The 12,936-nt window shown below is 42.2% G+C and overlaps 1 protein-coding gene across 8 annotated transcripts in view; it reads left to right on the plus strand.

The window, feature by feature from the left end:
- The window catches only part of PPFIA2 (PTPRF interacting protein alpha 2), a 309,460-nt gene that overhangs the window by 189,815 nt on the left and 106,709 nt on the right, over window positions 1–12,936 (plus strand). For all 8 annotated transcript variants that reach the window (XM_054399556.1, XM_054399558.1, XM_054399560.1 and 5 more), the window contains one exon: window positions 7,317–7,418. In XM_054399556.1, the coding sequence (XP_054255531.1) occupies window positions 7,317–7,418 (102 nt within the window). The remainder of the gene's footprint in view (window positions 1–7,316; window positions 7,419–12,936) is intronic.

Here is a 12,936-nt window from a genome sequence, read left to right on the forward strand (position 1 = left end):
ACTACTCTACAATTTTTAAAGTATGATTCTTTCTTTTTTTTTTTTTAATGTATGAAGACACAAAAAATTTTAAATCTTGATATCCAGACAAATTTCCTGGTTTCACCTGGGTTTTATTACAGCACAATATTTCAGGGTACATGTTTTCTGGACTAAAAATTGTGTGCAAGTGAATTATCATTTGGAGCAGAAATGTAACAATAAACATTTCAAAAGAGCAGTCTTTTGCTCCTTTGCAGGTGTTTGGGTGGGACTTTTTGGGCTATCAGGTAGTGACAGGACTAGGGGGAATGGAATGAAGCTGGAAGTGGGGAGATTCAGGCTGGATGTGAGGAAGAAGTTCTTCCCCATGAGAGTGGTGAGAGCCTGGAATGGGTTGTCCAGGGAGGTGGTTGAGGCCCCATCCCTGGAGGTGTTTAAGGCCAGGCTGGATGAGGCTCTGGCCAGCCTGATGTAGTGTGAGGTGTCCCTGCCTGTGGCAGGGGGGTTGGAACTGGATGATCCTTGTGGTCCCTTCTAACCCTGACTAATTCTATGTTTACATTCTGCATTCATCCTAACCTAGAATCAAGAACTATTGTTATGGCTTTTCTGTAGTAAGGAGACAAACAGTGACTTGCAGTCAGAATTTTGTAGCATTTTGTTTTGTTAATAGGAGTCAAAAAGGTAAAAGTTTATGCTGAAAACTGCTAAAATAAAAACTTAGAAAAGGGTGGAGGATTTCCAACAATATTTCCAACGGAGGAAATTGGATCAGATGGAAACATAATAAATGGAAGGTTAAAACTCCAAGGGAATTAATTGGAGCAGATAGAAAGTTCCTAATTTGAATGAGGTATATCTAAATTGTAGGAAAACAAATGGGTTGACATAGCATAGCTTGTGTTGAATGTCAAATACAAATGGTGAACCCTTACCATTCTTTTGTCTTCAAAGAGATTAGTTCACACATTCATTCAATGAACTGGTGGTTCAGAGTTACAGAATCCAGAGGAGGAGATTGTAAACTGAATCTGAGGGGTGGGTATCAAGTGGAGGGGGCCAAGCTCCTTTTGGTGGTGCACACTAATAAGACAAGAAACAACAGGTTCAAGCTTGAACATAGAAGGTTTCACCTCAACATGAGGAGAAACTTCTTACAGTGAGGGTGACAGAGCACTGGAACAGGCTGCCCAGGAAGGTTGTGGAGTCTCCTTCTCTGGAGACTTTCCAAACCCACCTGGATGCAGACTACCCTAAGTGATCCTGCTTTGGCAGGGAGGTTGGACTGGTTGATGTCTTGAGGTCCCTTCCAATCTCTAATGTTCTGTGAGACTGTGATCTCCTCAGTGCCTCTGAAAAAATAATTTTAAGAATGTATTATTATTATTACAAAATGTCACCCTTTCTTTCAATAGATTTTTAATTATTTTTTTTCCTCTGGGGATGATGAGAGACTCTATTTTTGCTTAAACTCCCTATGTGCTCGACTGGAAACACATGAACAGCTGAGCATTGCATCTCTGAAGTCTCACAATTTCTGTGGCATACCCCTCAGCTTGGAGACTAGTTTTCTGCATATTAGGTCATTAAAAAAAATATAAACCTCACAGACCCTCCCTGGGAACAATCAGCAAAGAAAGCAGCATTTGTTAAACCAGGCTCTAGAGGCAGAGATTTAATAGTAGGAGAGCTGTGGTACGCCTGCCTTGCACAGTCCTGCTGCCAACACACCTGGCAGCGCTGTCAGCCTGCCTGTCCCACTGGCCTCCCACTCTCCTGGGCACCCTCCAGCCTCTGCTCTGACTGTATCTCAGCTGCTTCACCAAGGGAAGTTCTTGACTCTTTGTTTTTTTTCCATTTGTAATCCCCCTCAGTCCGCTCGATGGCTCGAAATTTCTGTTGAATTTGTTTTCAGGGCTTCTGCCCTTTCTTCAAAGATGAGCATGGGCTAAATGAAGGGCTGTCATTTTCAGTCATCTGTTTTTCAGTCAGACTGGGTGTTATAGCCCAAGTATTAAGACAAAAAGAGCTAAATAAGCTCTGAGGTTTTTGTTTGTTCAGATGGAAAATAAAAACAACCAAAAAACCCACAAAAAACCCACAAAAAAACCAAAAAAACCCAGAAAAACCCACACAAACAAAAAAGCTCTTGTGTTTATAAAGAAAAAAATTTCTGTATGTCCTGATGTCATAGTAGAGTATCAAAACAGTGCAATCAGCTGAATAATTTTCATGCAGTTTTAATTCACTTCAGTTCTTAATTAGCTCTATAGCCACACAACTCCCACATAAGCTTTAAGAGTGCAGTTGTGCCTGTCAAATCGTATTAGTTATGCAACAGATACTACCTTTAGGCTTCCCAAAGTATCACTGACCATGCAAGATTTCTACTGCAAACAGTAATTCCAGGTGACAGTATTCCCTTGATCCCTGGGTATATAGGAGGGAATTGCATGAGCAGAGGTTGCTGCCATCACATTCTTTATTACATAACCGGGTTAAAACACAAATACACTTTGCTTCTAACCTGTGGGAGAAATGTGTGCCCTGGAGCATTACATTGTCATATCTCAGGAATTTCTGGGATGAAAAGGGTATATTTGAAACGAGTCTTACTCTAGTTTTGGAAGCATGAGTTGAAAAGCGAGTTGTTGTGTGGTTTGCTCCCAGTTATTAATTCATCAAAGCAGATGTGACAGAACTAATGATTTGTAAAGCTCTAGGGCAACCTCCATTTTTACTTTGACACTGATAAAAACACCAAGAAAATAAATGCCTCTTTCTGTCATCATTCAGTTGAGAGAAGTCAAAGAGCTTGACACCTGAGCAGTCTCTAGTACTTCACATGGAGGGAGAAAATTGGCCACTTTTGCTCCAGAGGAACAAAGAAGTGACAGTTTGTTGTAAATTCTAATGCTGTAGATGAGCCAAGAGCACTGAAGAATTTCAGAGTACCAGCAAATGAATATTTAAAAGGCTTGAAGGGGCTGTTTCAGCGACTCAGGTCAGAAGGTTTAAACACTGGACACAGCAGAGCTAAAGTGGATGCCTGCAGTTACTATGAATGTAAACTGAACATGAGGCTAAGAGGCCACTGTTACATATGGAGCTCTCTGAGAGCAGAATTTTGAGTAATGATTTGCTTTTAAGCATGGGAAAACTTAAGATGATGACAGAACAAGAATTCCCTAAGAAGGAATTGCTCAGTGAACTAGTAGGAACTCCATTCCTGAATTATTCAAGATTATATTGACCAAAGCAATAGGGACTGTACTGCTGAGAGGAGGCTTGCCTTGCTACAGCAGAGAATGTGCAATTTTATAAGCTCCTATCTTTTCCTGTTTCCAAGGAAAGCAATAAAAATCTTGTTAGGCTGCTTTGCTAACTGTAGTTAGGGACCAGATGATACTTCATAGGCTCACAGGATGTTAGGGTTTGGAAGGGACCTCCAAAGATCAAGTCCAACCCCCTGCCAGAGCAGGACCATAGAATCCAGCGCAGGTCACACAGGAACACATCCAGATGGGTCTTGAAAGTCTCCAGAGAAGGAGACTCCACAAGCTCTGGGCAGCCTGTTCCAGTGCTCTGTGACCCTCACAGTGAAGAAGTTCCTCCTCATGTTGAAGTGGAACCTCCTGTGCTGTAGTTTATATCCATTGCCCCTTGTCCTGCAACTGAGCAGAGCCTGTCCCCTCCCTCTTGACACCCAGCCCTCAGTTATTTATAGACATTTATCAGATGCTTGTTCTCCTTTTCACCACCTGTCACCCACCTGGATGCCCAAGCATATGCCAAGATGTCTAATTTTATTCCAACTGGAGCAATACAAAGAAATGAGAAAACATAAACAACAACTCCTTCTCTACTAATGTAGTTACACTTTTCCTTACTACCATGCAATTTGCCTGGAGATTTACTGTAACTCTAGTCCCAGCTGCTGGGAAAAACAACAACAAAAAACCAAACAAACCCAAACCAAACAAAAAACCCACACCCAACCCAACACAATTTAGTTACTCATTTTCAGAATGTCAGCTGTCATATATTTGACTACCTTTTAAGGCATTAATAATAACATACAACATAAAGAATTTAGAAACTCAATTCAAATAGAATGAGCCTAGGAACACCTACCAAACTTCTGTTGCACAGCACTTTAGTTTAGGGGAAGCAGCATACCAAGCCTTTTTCAGTTTGTTGCTAACTTTGGGATTAAATAAGTAGATTTAAGTGGAACATCTCCTCTATGAGGAAAGGCAGCAGGGAGCTGGGGCTCTTTAGCTTGGAGAACAGGAGACTAGGAGGTGACCTCATTCATGTTTATAAAGATGTAAAGGGTGAGTGCTGAGAGGGTGGAGTCAAGCTCTCCATCCCAGTGACGCCCAGTGATAGGACAAGGGGCAATGGGGACAAGCTGGAGCAGAGGAGGTTCCACATGAACATAAGGAAAAACCTATTCACCATGAGGGTGACTGAGCCCTGGAACAGGCTGCCCAGAGAGGTTGTGGAGTCTGCTCTGGAGACATTCAAAACCCAGCTGGATGCATCCTGTACAACCTGTTCTAGGTGCTCCTGCTCTGTCAGGGGGTTGGACTGGATGGTCCCTTCCAACCCCTGGTATTCTGTGATTCTCTGATTTAGCCACAGCTTCATCCTACTGACTGATAAGATAAACCACCTGGACAGGATTTGATTTTTTCCTTTTCTTTTCTTAAACTGCTTTCTTTTGAAATGGAAGAGAAGAATTAGGGACAACTTCAGTTTAACTCTGGCTGCTTGTGGGTTTCCTGAAGCACTTACTATTCTGGTCCAGCTAAAAGTAACATAATATTCACCTTGACTAGTGTGTCCAGTTCTGGGCTCCTCAGTTCAAGAGAAATGTTGAGGTATTGGAACATATCCAGAGAAGGGCAACCAAGCTGGTGAGGGGTCTGGAACACAAACCCCATGAGGAGAGGCTGAGGGAGCTGGGGGTGTTTACCTTGGAGAAGAGGAGGCTCAGGGGAGACCTCATTGCTCTCTACATCTACCTGAAGGGAGGTTGTAGGCAGGTGGGAGTTGGTCTCTTCTCCCAGGCAACCAGCAGCAGAACAAGAGGACACAGTCTCAAGCCACAGAGGGGGAAGTTTAGCCTTGATCTTAGAAAGAAGTTCTTCACAGAGAGAGTGATTGCCCATTGGAATGGGCTGCCCATCTCTGGAGATGTCCAAGAGGAGACTGGATGAGGCACTGAGTGCCATGGTCTAGTTGATTGGATAGGGCTGGGTGATCGGTTGGACTGGATGAGCTTGGAGGTCTCTTCCAACCTGGTTGATTCTATGATTAAAAAATATTGATATCTTTGTTAAGCCGTGATACTGTTTATCAAGACATGTCTCTTTTCCCAACACATGCTCACAAATTTTAAAGGCTTTTCATCTTTTACCTCACTGTTTTCATGAGACATGTGTCTTTTTTTTTTTTCCTGTAAAGGATAAAAATAATCACTACAGTTTAGTAGATGTGGTGCCTGCCAAAAATAAACTCATATGGAGTGAAACCTTTCCATTATTGAAACCAATGTCAGTCTGTGGCTGCCCTTTGCATAGAAAAACATGCATATGTTGTTGAAGAATGACAGCAATGATTAAATCAAGACATTTTAATACCAATTTTGACAACTTGTGGTGGGCTGAAAATTCCCCCCCTCCAACCTTAAATTTGCCAGACCAGCTCAGTTGGAAGCAAATGGAAGCTGTATTTACAAGCTACAATCTGCAATGAAGTGCAATGAAGATGTACAAAATGTTTACAGTATTTACAATATTTACAGGTATTTGCAATTAATGAACAGCACAAGGACTCCCCTGGTCTTTGATAGCTCTTTAGAAGCTCTAATAGCTTCTCTCTCCCTGCTCCTCCTTACCTCCATGTACGAAAAAAGAGCAAGTGAAAGAGCAGAGAGATGTTAGACAAAGTCAAGCAGAAGCCAGCAGAAGCACAAAGTTAGCATCTCCCAGCCTGAGGAAGCGAGAAGAGAGAGAAATTGTTTTGCACAACTAGTTTAAGTCCCTTATCTCTTCTAATGGGATTATTTAGAATGATCATTATTTTACTTTTTATATCCAATAGTGATTTATTTCCATTTTTACCACTTTCTGGTCAAGATCTGTGAAAAAAATTTTAAAGGCATAGCCTAAAACTGTCACACAACTGAAAAATTAGTTGTTGGTTTGGTTTTTTGTTTTGTTTTTTTCAGAAAGCCTATTAGCTGCAGGTGTAAAACTTAACATCCACTTCCATTTTATGTTGTTACTGTGTTGGAAACTCAGTCCAAACAAACAAACGTGAATACTGTTCTGACTCACCACAACCTTTCACTATAATGCCTGAATACATTTCAATAGTTAAATTCCAGGATCAAATAAAATGAGAGGATTTTTTTTTTCACAAGGCACATATGACTTGCATTGTTCTGATATTAGATAGATTTTGATCAATGAATATTGTAAGTTTTCTTCTTCCATGCTGCATTGAAACAGCTGTATTATAGAGAGGCAAGTAGAAAAGTTGAGTTCACAGTCTCACAGTATAGAAGTTTCTCCTCATGTTGAGGTGAAATCTAATTTCAAGTTTGAACCCATTGTTTCTTGTCTTATTAGTGCCACTGAAAAGAGCCTGGCCCCCTCCTCCTGACACTCACCCCTCAGATATTGATAGACATTGATCAGATCCCCTCTCAGTCTTCTCTTCTCCAGACTAAACAGCCCCAGGGCTCTCAGTCTCTCTTCACAGGGAGATGCTCAAGTCCCCTAAGCATCCTCCTGGCTCTCTGTTGGATTCTCTCCAGCAGGTCTCTGTCTCTCTTGAACTGGGGAGCCCAAGACTGGACACAGTATTGCAGGTGTGGTCTCTCCAGGGCAAGGTAGAGGGGGAGAAAAACCTCCCTAGATTTGCTGGACACACTTTTCTTGAAGCATCCCCAGATCCCACTGGCTTTCTTGGCCACAAAGGCACATTGTTGATATAGTCCCTCTGTTTTGCTATGAAAGAGGCTGATTCTGTTCCTCTTCTGGTGTGTTTTCATAGCTTCTGTTTAGGGATGTTGCTGTCATCATGAACTATCTTTTTTTTTTTTTCCCCTAAACTTAAATCAGTGTTTTCCATAAGCATTTTTATTAGATATACCTATACTTCAAATGCTTTTTGTAGATGCTGATGCTTACACATGCTATTTTAGTTTATATTGATGATTTGTACCTATTATTTAAAGCCTCAAACTCTGACATGCATATAGATTTCACTGTTCTAGTGCTTACCTCTTGAATAACTTCGTGTGTAATTTTGTTTCACAGGAATTTGCTGCATTGACAAAAGAATTAAATGCATGCAGGGAACAGCTGCTTGAAAAAGAGGAGGAGATTTCAGAACTGAAAGCTGAAAGAAACAACACAAGAGTAAGTAGATAGCAGATATTTTCTGGATACCATGTAGGTGCAGAGCAGGAGGAATATATTTGTATCTAAATTTATCTTCATTTGTATAAATCAGAAGGCAAAATTCCAGCCTTGTTAATAGGTACCTGAAACTTGTAAGGTTCTGAGTAAGAGGACATGATCTACCTGGAGGAAATTAATTTGTGTTAGAAAATGTATTTAAACATAGCAAAATTTGTATATGACATGTTAAGTGCACTCAATTTTAAATGCTTCCTAAAGCAAGGGACTAATGGAGCCTTCCAGCACCCAGGGCTTGCCTAAGCAGCCTGCACCATAGCCTCATCTCTTGCTAAGGCATTCAGCAAGATTACAGACCAGGCTTTCCCCTGTGCCTTAGATTTGATCTGAATGAGGATGAAGTGAAGGTTGCCACACACCTCACAGTCTGTTGTTTAGTCTAGATGCAACCAAATGTCACTTGCCATACAGCTGAATGAGGACAAGATTTCACCCTTAAATTTCCCAGATTCTGCTTCAATGAGAAGCTGCTGTTCTGTCTGGGTACAAGAATATGTGATAACCACCTTCTGAAAAATCTCAAATGGTGTACAGAATGATTTTCAGAATAAAATAATTTGCATATGCAAGTGGCTGGGCAGAGGCAGAATTAATTAAGAAATGAAAGAGGGGAGCAGAGGAGGTTTTATGGGATGTGGAAAGGCATAAGAAAAGAAATGGAATAGTCCCAAACCAGACAGGAGTCAGGCTGGTAATGTGGAATAGAATCATAGCATAGAATCATAGAATCAGTCAGGGTTGGAAGGGACCACAAGGATCATCCAGTTCCAACCCCCCTGCCATGGGCAGGGACACCTCACACTACATCAGGCTGGCCAGAGCCTCATCCAGCCTGGCCTTAAACACCTCCAGGGATGGGGCCCCAACCACCTCCCTGGACAACCCATTCCAGGCTCTCACCACTCTCATGGTGAAGAACTAAGATCATGGTGAAGATCTAAGAGAGGTTTAGCTCCAAGGGTAGTTTCTCATATCCAAATTTCATTCTTCTGTGATCTAGGTAATTCTTCCTATTTTCCTCCTTTTGCTAAACTAATAGCACTTTGGATGCTCAGTTAACATCTATCTGTGTTCAACAATTGGCTAAGGCACTAAGTTTCTGAGGTAATCTAACAATGTACATGACAAAAGAACTGAGAGAGGTCTTTCTCCCTCCTTTCTTTGGTCCAGCTACATCCCAGGGTGCCAGAGACTCCAGCAATCCAAGGAATGACAGATTATACCCTGGGGTAACAGCATAAAGATAAACTTTGAAGTACCCTGCTTCTTCAAACTGAAGATAAGCAAGGAGTAGAAGTCAGGTTCTGAGTTACACACTAACCTCCTGGAGGAGAGGAGGCTGAGGGGAGACACCATTGCTCTCTACGACAACCTGAAGGGAGGTTGGAGCAAGGAGGGGGCAGCCTCTTCTTGGTATCAAGTGGCAGGACCAGAGGAAATGGTTTCAAGCTGCACCAGGGGAAGTTCAGGCTGGATGTCAGGGAATATTTCTTCACAGAGAGGGTTTTGAAACACTGAAATGGTCTGCCCAGGGCAGTGATGGGGTCACCATCTCTGGGGGTGTTTAAACTTTGTGTGGACCTGGTGCTTAGGGACGTGGTTTAGAGCTGACCCTTCAGTTCTGGGTCAAGGGTTGATGACTGGATGATCTTGGAGGTCTCTTCCAACCAGATGTATTCTGTGATTTTGTGGTTCTAGCTCCCTTTTGCATTTTCAGTTATGCCTAAACAGCCTCTTTGTCTTTATTCTGGTCCCACACCTATGTGTTTGTTTATTTCTTGATAACAGACTCATAGAGTTTTTGCCAATCTCCACAAAACCAGACAAACACATCCCAAAACAACAATGCACATCCTGATCTGCCACTCTGTGCCCAGATGTAGTAGCAGACCCTAAGAGCAACATGTGTTAGAGAGAGTCCATGATGGAATTACAGCCTTCAGGACCTGTGCACTCCAAGTCTCAGCCAAAATACCAGGGTTTAAACCCTACTCCAGTACTTCATCAAGTTTGTATCCAGTCCTTTTAGCAGCATTCTTAAGCAAAGCTTCCTACTGACCTTTTCCTATTTGGGATTTTTTACTGCCTCTGATAATAAGCTTTCCTGGACATATCTCAGTAGAAATATGTCCCCTGTCAAGAACTTAGCTGGCAACCTAATCTGTCAGTACACAAGGCAAAATGGAAAATAGAAGAGCATTTGTAGAAGTATTGATTGGTATGACATTGCTGACAGGAAGACAAACTGGTTCTCTCTGGAAAATCATTGCATGGGACTTTGAAAACATACAGAAATATCTTAATGGAAACTGTTAACCTTGTGTCTTTGGTATTCTTTAGCTGGAATGACAACCTATAGCCTATGGAAGGCAGTAGCTTTTCTGAAGCTGGAGCATATTTTTTAATGTCGTTTGAATATTTTATTGTAACATTTGAAGCATATGATTTAATGGAACTTATAAAATAACACCAGTTTAGCTCTGCTAAGTTTGGATTAAAACTGAATGTTATTATTGTTTTGTCTCAATCTAAATTCTTTAAGAGTAGAAAGATTATAAGATTTAACTTATGCGATCAGAATATGACTATGAGGAAATTTGGGGGTTAGTTTGGCAGCTTAATAAAAAAAATGCAATACAGATATGAATTAATATAGCTGGGTTGTTTTGTTTTTTTTTTTTTTTCACTACAACAAAACCCAATCAGGACTTGGTGATCCTGAGGGTCTTTTCCAACCTGAGTGTTTCTGTGAAATAGTCTTCTTCAAACTGCATGGAGTCATTACCATTCTTAATGCATTAACATGACAGTATCACAGTCTCACAGTATCTTAGAGGTTGGAAGGGACCTCAAGAGATCATCAGGTCCAACCACCCCTGCCAGAGCAGGATCACTTAGGGTAGTCTGCACAGGAATGCATCCAGGTGGGTTTGGAAAGTCTCCAGAGAAGGAGACTCCACAACCTTCCTGGGCAGCCTGTTCCAGTGCTCTGTCACCCTCACTGGAAAGAAGTTTCTCCTCATGTTGAGGTGAAATCTTCTATGTTCAAATTCGAATCCCATTGTTCCTTGTCTTATCACTGAGAATCATCAAAAAGATCCTGGCCCCCTCCTCCTGACACCCACCCCTCAGATATTGATAGACATTGATGAATCCCCTCTCAGTCTTCTCTTCTCCAGACTAAACAGCCCCAGGGCTCTCAGTCTCTCTTCACAGGGAGATGCTCAAGTCCCCTAAGCATCCTCATGGCTCTCTGTTGGACTCTCTCCAGCAGTTCTCTGTCTCTCTTGAACTGGGGAGCCCAAGACTGGACACAGTATTGCAGATGTGGTCTCAGCAGGGCAAGGTAGAGAGGTAGAACTCCCCTCAACCTGCTGGACACTCCTTTCTTGATACATCCCAGGATCCCACTGGCTCTCTTGGCCACAGGAGCACATTGTTTGCGTAAGTGTTCACAATTCCTTGTGGGCAATAGAGATGCTGTAACATAATAACCAGGTGCAAATCCAAACCCAAGAGCCATGTTTGAAGCAAAGATAACATCAACCCCTGATCATTCAGGACACAATAGCAATATATTACGACTATAATGTAATTACCTTCTGTGTTTGCTCTTCTTTATCGATTCATTTGTGTAACAATAGAGGCCATTATGTGACTAACTGCAGATTACAGATAAATACATGTCTTTACTAATAGTAGCTCTATTGAGAACCAGATGGAAGGCAAACTAATTAACAATTAGCCACGTGAATTTCAAATTTCTAGTTCAATGGCTTAGATGTAATTGTGTGCTGCAATTGCATTTAACATGCAATTGTGATTTATGAATTTAGATATCCTGCTGTTGTCTTACAGCTAACCAATTCTCTTCTAAGTTCAGACAGAGAGAACAGCAATGGCAGTTCTATGAAAATACAGACAAACAGGGAATTTTCCATACAACCATCAACATATACTTTTATTTTTTCATTTAACCTCAGGGTAATAGTGACAAATAATGATCATATATATTTTTACAATAGGTTATTTACAGGCTGTTTTCCAGATATTTACAATAGCCTGAAATTGCTCTTTATGGACCTTTTTGTCTTTTAACCTGCTAGTAATACCACAGAGACAATGGGAATTTTAGAGCACATGCTAGTGACAAACACCATTAACCATGGCATTGAGAGCATCACAGTATGACAGTATATTAGAGGTTGGAAGGGACCTCAAGAGATCATCAGGTCCAACCCCCCTGCCAAAGCAGGATCACTCAGGGTAGTCTGCACAGGAATGCATCCAGGTGGGTTTTGAAAGTAAATGGACTTAAAAATGTGGTAAATTATACCATTTACTTTTTACATATCTTAAGTAACTTCCAGTGTAAATTAAATATATAGAATCATTTAGGTTGAAAAAGACCTTCAAGATCATCGAATCCAACCATTAACCTTACTCTACAAAGTTCACCACTAAGCCATGTCCCCATGCACCACATCTGCACAGCTTTCAAACACATCCAGGGACGGCGACTCCACCACCTCCCTGGCCAGCCTGTTCCAAGGCCTGATAACTCTTTCAGTGAAAATATTTTTCCTAATGTCCAGCCTAAGCCTCCCCTGGTGTAGTTTGTGGCCATTCCCTCTTGTTCTCTCACGGGTCACTTGGGAGAAGAGACCAACACCCACCTCAGAACATTACAATTAGGGTGAATTAATTACAATTTCTTTAGTATTTTTGTGTGATGTTTTAGATTTTCTTTAGTTAGTTCTCGATTACTAATACTCATCAATTATAAACAACTGGCTTGATGGCTGCACCCAAAGAGTGGCTGTCAATGGCTCCATGTGCCAGTGGAGGCCAGTGACAAGCGGAGTCCCTCAGGGCTCAGTCCTGGGACCAGTCTTGTTCAACATCTTTGTTGGTGACATGGACAGAAGCATTGAGTGCACCCTCAGCAAGTTTGCTGATGAACCAAGCTGTGTGGTGCAGCAGACAGGCTGGAGGGAAGGGATCCATCCAGAGGGACCTGGACAGGCTGGAGAGGTGGGCACAAGCCAACCTCAGGAGGTTCAACAAGACCAAGTGCAGGGTTCTGCAGCTGGGTCGACGCAATCCCAAGCACAAATCCAGGCTGGGCAATGACTGGCTGGAGAGCAGCCCTGAGGAGAGGGACTTGGGGGTGTTGGGGGATGAGAAGCTCAACATGAGCTGTCAGTGTGCACTTGCAGCCCAGAAAGCCAACCAGAGCCTGAGCTGCATCAGGAGAAGTGTGGCCAGCAGGTCAGGGGAGGTGATTCTCCCCCTCTGCTCAGCTCTGGTGAGACCCCACCTGGAGTACTGTGTCCAGTTCTGGAGCCCCTATTACAAGAGGGATATGGACATGCTGGAAGGTATCCAGAGGAGGGCCACCAGGATGATCAGAGGGCTGGAGCACCTCTGCTATGGAGACAGACTGAAAGAGTTGGGG

This window comes from Indicator indicator, chromosome 3 (genome assembly GCF_027791375.1).
Source record: "Indicator indicator isolate 239-I01 chromosome 3, UM_Iind_1.1, whole genome shotgun sequence".
In the NCBI taxonomy this organism is placed as follows: Eukaryota; Metazoa; Chordata; class Aves; order Piciformes; family Indicatoridae; genus Indicator; species Indicator indicator.